The sequence below is a fragment of the Vombatus ursinus genome, unplaced genomic scaffold, assembly GCF_900497805.2.
Source record: "Vombatus ursinus unplaced genomic scaffold, bare-nosed wombat genome assembly UNPS02014772.1, whole genome shotgun sequence".
Lineage (NCBI taxonomy): Eukaryota > Metazoa > Chordata > Mammalia > Diprotodontia > Vombatidae > Vombatus > Vombatus ursinus.
In genome coordinates, this window is record NW_020954550.1 from 37,390,596 (window position 1) to 37,403,612 (window position 13,017).

Below are 13,017 nucleotides of genomic sequence, written 5' to 3' on the forward strand. Positions count from 1 at the left end.
ATTATTATTATTATTATTATTATTATTATTATTATTATTATTATTAAATAGCCATCTACATACAACTCACCATGTCTCTACGCTGGTGACTCAGCTTCTACCTGCCATCTAAACATACAAAGCTGTCAAGCAGCTTCACAAAATACAAATCACGAAACTGTGTACAAGAATTTGTATTATAATGAGTATTTCCTCCCGGCTTTTAAGGAAAGAAAAGAAGAGCAAGTGTCTGGAATACTACATTTTGAAAGCATTCTTCTCCTAATATTATCCCCTAAAAACTTTGCTTTAGGTTAATTTGTGGCCCATTTTCATGTAGCTGTTTTCAATTAAAAAGAAATCATCATGTGAGTAAAGTTAATCATTCTAATTTTAAAATTATGAAAATACATTCTGGGTTTTGCTTTCTTCATTTACATATAATATTAGCCCTAAAGGTGTGGTTTAATATATTCCTTTGTAAAGAAAAACTATCTGAAAATGTAAGAATTAAAAAGATCTATTACTTTATTTCAAGAACTATACTCCTTTTAAAGCATTTTGCATTTAATATATTGCATGCCAATGTCTTATGTGGGTATTTTTTCCACCAATGCAGTGAATAACCTTTCTATGGTTTCCCATCTTTTTTAATAATCACCCATGTCCTTCTAGAAAGAAAGCACTGGAAATTTCAGCACTAGAAATGTCACAAAATCAAACAGAAAAAACACAGTGAAGAACATGAATATTTCAGTCACCCAAATAATCACCACATCCAATAGCTTTCTCATTCCTGATACTCCTTGACGTCTTTGCAACATTTGACAATAATGATCATTTATTGTCTTGCTTCTAGATAATCTCCTCCCTCTACTTTGATTATCATGGTTCTCTAACAGCCTCTATTCTGGCTTCTAGTCTTCTCCACAGATATCTTAATATAGTCATTTCTCCATGCTGTTGTTGACCCTTTGCTCTCTTTTAACTTACATTGTTCCCTTCATAATCTCTCCAATCCCCATATTAAATATCTTTGCTACCTGAATGACTCTCAAATCTCTTATCTCCAATCTCAACCATTCTCCTGAGCTTCAGAACTATCACTCCACAACACTTTACAGGATGTGTGAATCTAGTCTAGTCTGCTATTCTTATATCAATTCTCACTGCCAACACCCCAGGTAATACTCATTATTCCTTAACTGAACCATTGCAATAGTCACCTAGCCAGTTTTTCCTCCTGCCTAAACATTGCTGTCAAATTAACTGTCCTATTACAAATAGCGGATGATGTGATTAGTATAAAAATATCTTCTAAAGCTCCCTAATCATTTTACTCCTCAGTCATCTTCTCCCCTAAACTAGAAACCAATCTTTTTGCTTAGAAACTCCTGCTATGAAGCCTGCTATACTGATTGGTAAATGCCTCAACAACGGTCCACCTTATTTAGATTAGCTCCAGCTATGCTTCAATTTATACCCTGTACATCTTCTCATAAACTAACTTGCCGCAACATGAAAAGCCACACTATTTTTATCCCTACTTTCTGGTTCTGAAATCCTAACCAAATCAACTTTACCTGCCACAGCAACTAGAAAGGATGTGTTGATCTACTCCCCTACAGCTCTGCTTCATTCCTGAAACTTTCCAAACCAAATAGCCCTCCCCTGGCTACCACTCTCCTATGTGTTGCTCCCTGCTCTTGCAACATAAACTCTTTGAGAGCAGAGACTGTTTGCTTTTGTTTTGGTAAACCCAGTAATTAGTACAGTTCCTGGCACACTGCGAGCACTTGAAAAATGCTTTTTCATTCCTTCCTTCCTTCGTTCATTCACTAGTTTACTCAGTCAGTCCAAGTACCTTAGCTTACAATTCAAAGGACCTTCACAATTTGGCTTCAATTTATTGTTCCGGTATTATCTCACACTACTCCATGCACACCTTAGCTCTATCTAACCTAGGAGTTCTTAATCCAGGATTTGTGAACTTGTTTCTTTAATATCTTGACAACTGTATTTCAATATGATAGTTCATCTTTTATCTTATGTATTTAAAACATTATTATGAGGAAGGGTTCATAGACTTCATCAAGGTGACAAAACATGCTATAACATAAAAAAGTTTAACAACCCTTGCTTCTAGTCACACTAGATTGTTTTTCATATCCTGAACATAGCTGGTACCATCTGTCCTCTGTTAGTTGTATTCTTTATATCTAAAAATCCTCTCAACTTCCAAAGCTGGCATCAATGCCACTTCCTCCAGTTGTATCATCACCATACCCAAAAAGGGATCCCTCCCTCGTATGCCAACAACCTCCAGACTAGTTGTCCATCTTGCCCTTACCAGGCCTAGACTCAAAGTCTCACCAGCTTGGTATGGCATGGCACACCTGAAATCTTCAGACATGGACTCTGAAGACCCAAGGTTCTCATATGACAATACTCATCTTTTTACTCATTCAGATCCCTTTACAAATCCTAATGGAATTTCCACTATATCTTTTTTCACGGTATTTTTTCTGTTTATATGATCACATATTTCTAGTTGTTAAAATCTAAAAAGCAAAAGAAGAAAACCATGGAAAATGTAAGCTCCATGAAAGGAAGTGATTATTTCACTTTTGTCTGGGCATCCCCATCTCTTAGCATAGTATTTAGCATGGGCTTAAGAAATGCTTGTTTGATTGACTGATTTCTCAGTTGCTACTAAAATTATTTCCAGGCCTCTTTACTAAAATAATAAAGAAACATTAAAAACCCAACATTTTTAATTATAAAGTTAACATTCACTGGCAAATAGAAATACATAGAAACACAAACAAAAATAAATTATTGTATATAAAAACTAAATTTTGTTTAGCTTGTTTTTTTAAAAGGTGAATAGCAACTTAAAATATAACTTAAAGAAAATCTTGCAAATATTGTGATGCATGCATCATATTAAGAATACTTACCCATCATTTGAACAAGTCAAAAACTCTTCCTTTATCTTGGGATGCCAGCAGCCAGTATTAAGCATTGCCGTGTGACCCTAAACAAATAAAAATAAATCTTTGATAAAAATGCAGACAGGGGCGGCTAGGTGGCACAGTGAATAGAGCTCTGGCCTTGGAGTTAGGAGGACCTGAGTTCAAATCCAGCCTCAGACACTTAACACTTACTAGCTGTGTGACCCTGGGCAAGTCACTTACTCCCAGTTGCCTCACCAACAAGCAAAAAAATAAAAAAAATAAAAAATAAAAGATAAAAATGCAGACAGGCAATTGGCAAAGATATTAAAAGGTAGGAAAGTCAGTGTTGGAGAAGTTGTGAAATGAAACGCATATTTGTGTCTTGTAATGAAGCTGTGAGTTAACATAATAATTTTTTATAACAATTTGGATTATATAAATAGTGACTAAAATGTCTATACCCCTTCACCCATATTTCACTACTGTTCATAACCCAAGGTCACCGACAAGAAGAAAGTCCCCATATATACCAAAATATTAAAAACAGCACTCCTTGAGAGAATAAAGAATTGAAAACAAGGTGGATGCCCATCAAGTGGGGAACAGCTAAACAAATTAATTATATGAATATAATGAAATATCACTATGCTATAAGAAATGACATATATAACAAATATAATGAAACATAAAAAGATGTGTATGAAGTAAGCAGAGCTAAGAAAACGATATACATAATGACCACAATAATGAAAATATTAAGAAACATCACCAAAAAATCAAAAGTGAATGTCTCAAAATTACAAAGAAGTAGTATGGCTTCAAAGAATAGATATGAGAAGACACACACACCCTACTTGTTTGCAGAGGCAGTAGGTGCAAAAGTGTATACTGTACATTATTTTCAGACTTTTTCTATGTATTTATCAATTTTGCTGATTTTTTTTCTTTAAAAATATTATTTGTTATATGGGATGACTCTCCAAGAGGAAAGCAGGAGAGGAGTACTGGGGGAAACTGGTAATTAAAAAAGAAAGATATCAATAAAAACTCATTAAAAAAAGGAAAAAAAAGAATGAACATAAGCTAAAATGTCCATGCCTTCTGACCCAGAGATTCCACTGCTAGGTACTGATAAAAAGAAAGGCTAGATAGATACCAAAATATTTATAGCAGCCCTTTGATGCTCATCAGTCTGGGAAACAGCTAAATAAACTATGGTACATAAATGTAATAGAATATTACTGTGCTATAAGAAATAATAAATATGATTAATATAAACATGAAAATATTTATATGAAATAATACAAAGTGAAGTGAGCAGAGTCAAAAAAAATATATACACAATATAAAGAAAAAGAACAGTCACAAAAGAATGGAAAATAAATGTTGCAAAATTACTAAGAATAAACATGGCTACAAAGAAAATATGTGAAAAGACAACCTTTCCCATTCTCTCTGTAGAGTTGAGAGATGGAAGGGAAAGAGGAATTTTCTACAGGTGTAGAACATTGCAAATATTGTCAGATTTTTCAATGAACTGATGGGTTTTCATCAATTTTTTCCTCTCTTTCCAATAAAAGAAATTCTTTGTTATATGGGATGGCTCCCTTTAAAGGGGAGAGGGGGAACAGGAGGTAATTTGGGTGCTATAAAGTGCATACAGACCTAGTTTTATTTTAATTAGAGATTCTAGCACTCAAAAAATTAATTAAAAGATATGACACTCTGATTTTACCTCATAACTTAGAAAAACATGTATAGTCTTATGTGAAACGATGCAAAGTGAAGTGATGAGAACCAGAACACTGTATACAGTAACAGCAATATTGTAATAATGATCTTCTGTGAAACTCTTAGCTACTCTGATCATTACAATGATCCAACATATCTCTGAAGGGCTCATGACAAAAAATGCTATCCACCTCCAGGGAGTTCTATTGAACTGAGTGCAAGTTGAAGCACAATTTTCTCACTTTCTTTATTTTTCTTGCTTTTCTTTTTTGCTATATGTCTAATATGGAAATATATTTTGCATGACTTTACATGTATAATTGATATCATATTGTTTGTCTTCTCAGTGGGTGGGGAAGGGGCTGGGAGAGAGTGAATTTAGAACTCAAAATATACAAAAATGGAAAATGAGGTGGGGAGAGAGAGGGAATCACATGAAATTCACTCTCATCTGACTGAGACAAAAGATGGTACATATGCACAGACACATAGATGGAATATTATAGCCAAATTCCAGAATTCCCAGGTAAAAGAGAAGATACTTCAAGCAGCTAGAAAGAAACAATATTGCAGAGCTACAGTCAGAATCACACAAAATTCAGCAGTTTCCACATTAAAGAGAGGAGGGGCTTGGAATATGATATTCCAGAAGGCAGAAGAGCTAAGTTATAGCCAAGAATCACCTACCCAGCAAAACTGAGTGTAATCCTTCGGGGAAGAGGAAATGGATATTTAACAAAACAGAGAATTTTCCAGCATTCTAGATGAAAAGACCAGAGCTGAACAGAATACCTGACATTCAAACAGAAGATTCAAAAGAAGCATAAAAAGGTAAACATGAAATAGTAATCATAAGTAATCATAACTCAATAAAGTTAAATTGTTTACACTGGGAACATATGGGTAGATGATATATGTAACTCCTAAGAACTTTATCATTACTGAAGCAGTTAAAAGGAGTTTACATAGACAGAGGGCATGGATGTGAGTCAATTATATTGGAATGATATCTAAAAAAATTAAAGACGGAAAAAGAGGAATGCAACCAAAACACTCCTTACGCGAAGATTTAGATCTCCAAACCCTTTCAGCAGTAAGATACAAAAATTACTTGATGGCTACATATTGCCATCTGCTCATACCTACCAAGTTTCTTTACAGTACCCTCTATTTGGGGGCACTGTTATTTTGGGGGCACCTCTTCAGATGCAATTGTATTCCAGATTTCACTGCTACAGAGCAACAGCAGCAAAATGTATTGAAGAAATCATATAATTATTAGGGAAAAAATGCAATCTTATACTATAAAGAACATTTGAAGACATATGGGGGGAAAGGGAAAGGGAAGAAGCATTTATTGCCTATTACAGGCACTGTTCTAAGCATATATAAATATTATCTCACTTGATCCAACTCTTCCATTTTGTAGATGAGGAAACTTAGTCATAAAATAATTAAGTGACTTTCCCAAAGTTACATAGTGAATTAGAGATAGAGCCAGGACTAAAACACAAGTCTTCAGTTTCCTAGTTCAGAACAGTTATCACTGTACCATGCTGCTGACACCACAGATTCACAAACCACAGTTAGAATACTTAATAGCTAATATCAATTAATTTAATTATGAGGGACATTGTGGTGGAATGTCTAGAGAGGTCCCTTCAAAGGCAAGAAGACCTGGGTTCAAGTCCTGCTTTCAACAATACTGGCTATAGAACCCAGGGCAAGTTACCTTTTGTCTCAGGGGTCCAGGCAATAAGACATAGCTGCTAAAGTGATGCCTATCTACACTAGTAAAGGGTTTTCCTCACTAGGAACACCCCATGGTACTGAAATCATAGGTCTGGTTTAAAAAAAAAAAAAGGTTGTTAACTGGTTTTTTCTTAAAGCCTATAAAAACACACTATGAATATATAGCAGTTCTATAACGTGAAGTTAGCAATATTTTTGTCCATTACTCTGTAACGAAATACTTTGAAGATATATTTAAATTACAAATAATTATCAATTCACTCTCACATACAAATTTTTCTTTTGCTGGGCGGGGTGCAGATAGACTTGTTTTCATTAGTGAAGGGAATTCCCACTAAACAAATTCCCTCCACCAATGAAAATCAGAAACTGCTTTGCAACTTAGATTCTTAAGAAAGTGGTCTGAGTCACTGAGAGGTTAAATGATTGATTCAGGATCCCAGAAGTATGTCAAAAACTAGACTTGAAAACTGGTCTTCTGAACTAAAGACAGCTCTCTATTCACTTTGCCATATTGTCTCAAAAAGATTTTTATCATAGCAGTCAGCTATACTACTAAAATTTGCAGCATGCTCAATTCAACAACCAAGCAAATTAAATAAATAATGAAAAAATAACATGAGAGCAAATATACACCCACAGTAAAAATATATGCAACACACTCATTACGCTTTCTTTAAAAAAAAAAAAAAAAAAAAAACACTGACACCATGGGACAACAAATTTTTTTTTCTAAAGTTTTAAGAAAAAATAAATTTTTTTGCTTTCTATTCAATACTGACAGCTGATTGGACTGAGAAGAAAATGGAAGGTCAGGTTAAAATCAGGAACTTAAAACTGGAGTCTTTTACTAACTTCTAAGATTAATGTGGACAGGATGAAGTTTGGTCCTGGGAAATTAAGTTTGGTCTAATTCTGTAAGTGTGTCCTGTTTCTCCAGAAAAATAGCTTACAAACTTACTTGAAACTCTTAAAATTATTTGCTAAATTAATGAGAAATCAGAGATTCCATGTACCAGCCCTATAGATAAAGAGGAAGATACTTTTCATTTCAATTATCACATTTAAGAAAATGGAATACTCTATAACATTTAGCAAATATTTAACTTTACTCAAGATACGAACTTGAATATTTGTAGATTTGATTTGAAAAAGCTTGCTAGAAAACTTAAACATAGCAAGAAAAATTCCAAATGTATAAATAACTTAGAAATAAAAGTTCACATCATAAACAAGAAAGCAAGGAAGGAAATATCTAGAATAAACTATGGATATGAGAAGAGTGGATAATCAAACATGAGATAAAGAAGATCACAGACATTAAAATGATTGATTTTAAATACATAAAACTGAAAAACTTATGCAAAAAGAAAATTAAAAATAGTTCACAAATTAGAAGGAAAAGAATTAACTGACAAAAAACCTTTGAAGCAAGTTTCTCCAATAAAGGTCTAATAACTAAGCTACATAAAAAACTGATTCAAATATAAAATGATGACTGCCATTCCCCAATAGATAAATTGACAAATAACAAGAATAGGTAGTTCAGAGAAGAAGAAATCTAAGTTATCAACAAATGTGAAAAAGTCCTCCAAACACTAACAAATAGAGAAATACAAATTAAAATGATTCTAAATTTCTACCTTACTGAATAGGGTGAGGCTACCTGGTTCATCTAAGAAATAAATCTATAACTGTGGTCTCATTAACATGCTATTTTAATTTTAAAAGTTCACCAAATACACAAATATAGTTCTCTCTTAATCAGACTGGCAAAAATGAGAAAAAAAGAAAAATGACAATCATTGAATAAGCTGCAGGGAAACAGGGACACTAACACACTTTCAAACATGGCCAACGTGTGGATTATTTATTACAAAGGTTTTTCTTTTGTTTCTCTCTTTTTTTTCTCTTGGCATGAGGCAATCAGGGTTAAATGACTTGCCCAGTGTCACACAGCTAGTTAAGTGTCAAGTGTCTGAGGCTGGATTTGAACTCAAGTCCTCCTGATTCCAGGTCCAGTGCTCCACCGTGCCACATAGCTGCCCTAATTTTTTTTTTCAATAGCAATAAGGTTACCAAAACGAAAAACAAAGAAGAAAAATAAGAAGAGAAGGTCACTGAGGCATTTTTTTTTAAATGCACGGAAAGGAACCAAAGAAAAGTCAGTAGGAAACACAAAGCAGGACAGCTTTGAAAATAACAAGGTGAGTTTATTACATACTTAAAAAGAAAAGCAAGCTATAGATAATGCAGATTCACAGCTTCATCATCTTTTCCTATTCTACTTTGTATGTGGAAATACCTATCTTATTAGGTGTTTAAGTTCAGGATAAAACAAAATTTAACAAAAAGTACAACAAAATGTTTAAAAAGGAAATACTTGTAGACACTGACAGTAACTAACTTTACAGTACTCAGAGTTAAGAACGCTAAGCTGGTTATTATACAACAATAATCTGAAATCTTCCCACTATGAATGATGGCACTAGTTTGTAAAGGTAGGAGCAAGAATGATGCCAGGCCATGGGAATGTTAAGTGGCTCTCTGTTAAAACAGTGACTAAAAATGAGTCATGAAGAAAAGCAAGTTCAGCCAAAGATTCTCAAAGAGATCTAAACAGAGGCATGGCTCACATTAGTGAAAAAAAATTTAAGGTGAACAATTAGTAACTAAATCCACTCACTGATCAAATTAACTGGCTTGTCTATCTTTTCATTTAATCTTACTAAATGTCCTCATGGAAGATTCTCTCCCTTTACTAAGTATCCTTTTAGTAACAAGGTCTTAATCTGAAATTCACCTGACAGAAGGAGTAACACTTTATTTCCATACAATTCTGGCATTTCTCTCTCCTAAGACAGGAGCTTTTAAAGTAATTTTTCCAAAAGTTATCATAGGTTTATGCCAATCCAATTGTAGTCACTTTTGGCCAACATAACTGACTTGAAAGGCTGCCATCTGGGGGCACTGAACAGGGTGAGGCTCTCTGGCTCAACTAAGAAATGAACCCATAACTGTGGCCTCATTAATGTGCTTTTCTAATTTCAAAAGCCAACTACACAAATATAGTTCTCTCTTAATCAGAATAACAAATGAGAACAAAATTTGTTATAAAATCATTGCCAGTTCCTAATAAAAATCAAACAAAAACATTGAAAAGCAAAACCCACATCTAGGCAAACAGTAAGTGCTGAATGGGCCAGTCAGATTCTGAATAGAATCAAAAAATAATAACAATAATCAATAGATCTGCTTGGGCCCTCTGGTTTGGAGATGATGCCAAAGTGAATCAATATCAACAAAGGCATTCTGCTACTGTGCTTTGGAGTACCATACTTCTTTCATAACTACACATAAGAAGAAACGGTCGGTGAAAAATTAAAGCTATTTTCTTAATTATCATTTTTTAACCTATTGAAGGTATCTTAAATTATCAGGAGTGGACAAAAAATCTATCTTGCAAATTTTCTGTAAACAAGACTGCCAAAGTACGACTTTAAGAAATAGAATTTTTGCAGAATTTGAGTGTCTACTCAATGAGTATGAACGAGATACATATTTCATACCTGTTTTCTTTATGTAACTCATTGTCCTATCTTCAAAATAGTAGTAGTATGTTCAAAATAAGGTACTCAATTTCAAAGAGAATAACCTTACAGAAGTGCGTAATTTTTAAAAGTGCTTTATTGTTGATTTTTGTTTTCAGACCATTCATTTCCCTCGAATTTCTTCTTCCAAAATCCTAATGCCATTACCACTTACCCACCCACTGAACTCTTTCTTGTTTAAAAAAAAAAAGAAAGAAAAAGAAAAAGGAAGGAAAAGAAAAGGAAAGGAAAACATTTAAGCAAAGCCAATAGTGCATAATTTTAAGGAATTTGATCTGTCTGGTGATTCTCTAAATTGTTTGGAGCTACTCAAGACAATTCTTGCATCAGTGCTATCACATGCCATTGACAGCTTAGTCTTCAAGACAACTGTACATATTTGTTGCTATTCAGTCATTTTTAGTCATGTCCAACTCTTTGTGACCCCATTTTCGTGGCAAAGTTACTAGAGTAGTTCGCCATTTTCTTCTCCAGCTCATTTTACGGATGAGGAAACTGAGGCAAACAGGATTAAGTGACTTGTCCAGAATCACATAGCTAGTAAGTGTCTAAAGCCAAATTTGAACTGCGCAAGATAAATCTTCCTGGCCCAGCACTCTATCCACTGCCACACCTAGCTGCCCACAATAATTGTCCATTCTCCACACTGAATTCATTCTTCAGAATGGTCAAACAATGCAAGTTAAAAGTTATCTTCTTGAAGTTGACTGCCCTAAATCTTTCAATGCTCACTTCATAAAATTAGAGGAAGGGAGTTTTGTCACATAAAAAAAAAGGATAGATAGTACAGACACTCTCACACCATCAGGACACGTATTCCGAGTTGTTTTCTTAGTAGAAGTGATAGATCACTACACAAAACCATTTTACACTACAACAAATGGAATGAATTTGCAAGATGGCTAGCCTGGGTTGGCAAGATAATATGTAGTTGTAGAAAAGTTTTATATCTCTTTGAAACTAACTGGGCTCTCAAGTTATTGTATTTTATGACTTTTATCTCCTCTAAAAAAATGTTACCTAATCAATTCCTGATTCCAATTCGTTACATCATCAAATAATTAAAACCTAAGCTCCCTGCTTTCTCCATAAGCCTAAAAACCTAATTATGCATCTGTATCCCTTATTACCGCTCCCCTAGACCAAAGCAACTGTCTCTTTCCAGACTCCAACTTCCAGTCTCTCTCCTTTCTGGCTTTCTTTTTGTACAGATTAATTTTCTCCACCAAACTCCTTGTTAGCTGCCTAATGCCTTCTGAATGAACACCAAACTGAATAAGTGCCCTACACAGTCTAGCCCCAATCATTCCATCTAGGCTTATTTGATACTAAAGATGTTAAGGGGGAAGAGGTTCATGGAAATAATTAAGAAAATTACCAATTCTGACAATTTAATAGGAAACTTAAAAAAATCAACAGAAGCAACAAACAATAACTGCACATGATGCAAAGCAATTGGAAAACAGACTCCACAAATCACAGAATTATCTTTAGAATTAGAAAATACAAAGAGTCAGATCTGGAAGAAAGATCATGAAATAGTAATCTCAGGATTACTGACATCTCAGGAGACTTAGGAGGAAAAAATAAACTGAAAACTATCTTCCAGGAAACTGTCAAAGAAAATTTCCCAGAATTAGAAAAAATAGGCAACAAAATACAACAGGACCTTGAAAAGGAAGAATTCAAGATTTAACTTTCTTTATCCAAACATCTGATTATGCCACTTCTCTGCTCCAAACTCTTTTTTTAGTTCTCTAGGACACAGAATAGTTAAATTTCAACTTTAAAATTTAATGGGAAAAAATATTTTAAACTGTCAAAAGAAATAGAGAAATAATCCCTTAGTCAAGGGACATAATCATAATCATAGTAAATTTTTAAAAGAAGATGAAAGAGAATCAAAGAACTTGGAACACCACACCTCAGAAATTAAGAAGTATGGGTCATACATTTAATTCATTTCAACAAGCACTTATTAAGCACCCACTACTTATAAATATTGCGCTAGGTAACCAGGATGCAAAAAGAAAATAAAAAGACATACAGTCCCTGTCCTCAAAGAGCTTACGTTATATAATTTCATTGGGAGTAGGGACCCAAAAATTATCTATCTAGCAAATTTCTTTATGTTTTTGTACTGCAAAAGATGACCATTTGAAAAGCATTCAAACTTTGTAATGCTGAAAGAGGCATACATTCAAAGTTTTCAAACAGTCAAAACTCTCATAATAAAATAAGTATAAAAATTCACACTTCTGAAATCAAAATAAGCCAGTTTCTAACCAGATGTGAGAACCCTCAAAGTAATGTATTCACTAAATCACTGATGTTAAAAGAATGTTATTTCAGAGATTAAGAGAAAAATAAAGGGGTGGAGAAGAACGGGAAAGAAAAGCAAAAAGCCAAGGACTAATCAGTAATAAAAGACAGCTCCAAGTTTAAGGGAAAAAAGTCCACATAGTTATTAATAGGCAAGAGTTTTGTTTGGAGTGATATTAGTGCAATAACAAAAACATTCATAAGAAAGCAAGCATTCCCTTCTAATTAGAACGATGGAATCAATGACAAACGTAATAGTCATATAAAGCTAAATGTAAATGGTCAAGAGTCACAGGTTCAAAATCCAACAATATTCTGTTCACAGGAAACATTTAATTCAGAAAGATTTAAATAAATTTTTAAATTGAGTGGTGGTCCAAAATTTACCATACTACCACCAAATCACAAAAAAAAAGAGGACTAATGACATCAGAAAAAGTTTAACTACAATCAAAAAGTATTACCAAAGATAAAAAAAGTATTCTTATGTGGAAAAAGTCCTATGCAAAATGACAATATAAAAATTTTAATAAAAATGCATTTAAGTCATTCTAAATTTATATGCATTAATGAAAATTTCATAACCTTAAAAGAAGAAACAGTTACAATATCAATAATAATGGGAGATTTTAACACCTCCTTTATAAGACTATGACAAATAAATT

At 33.6% G+C, this 13,017-nt stretch overlaps 1 protein-coding gene across 1 annotated transcript in view; it reads right to left on the reverse strand.

Moving 5' to 3' along the window:
- WDR70 (WD repeat domain 70) overlaps positions 1-13,017 on the reverse strand; it is a 328,253-nt gene that overhangs the window by 229,981 nt on the left and 85,255 nt on the right. Inside the window, exon 9 of the mRNA XM_027863563.1 lies at positions 2,940-3,016. Within this exon, the coding sequence (XP_027719364.1) occupies positions 2,940-3,016 (77 nt within the window). The remainder of the gene's footprint in view (positions 1-2,939; positions 3,017-13,017) is intronic.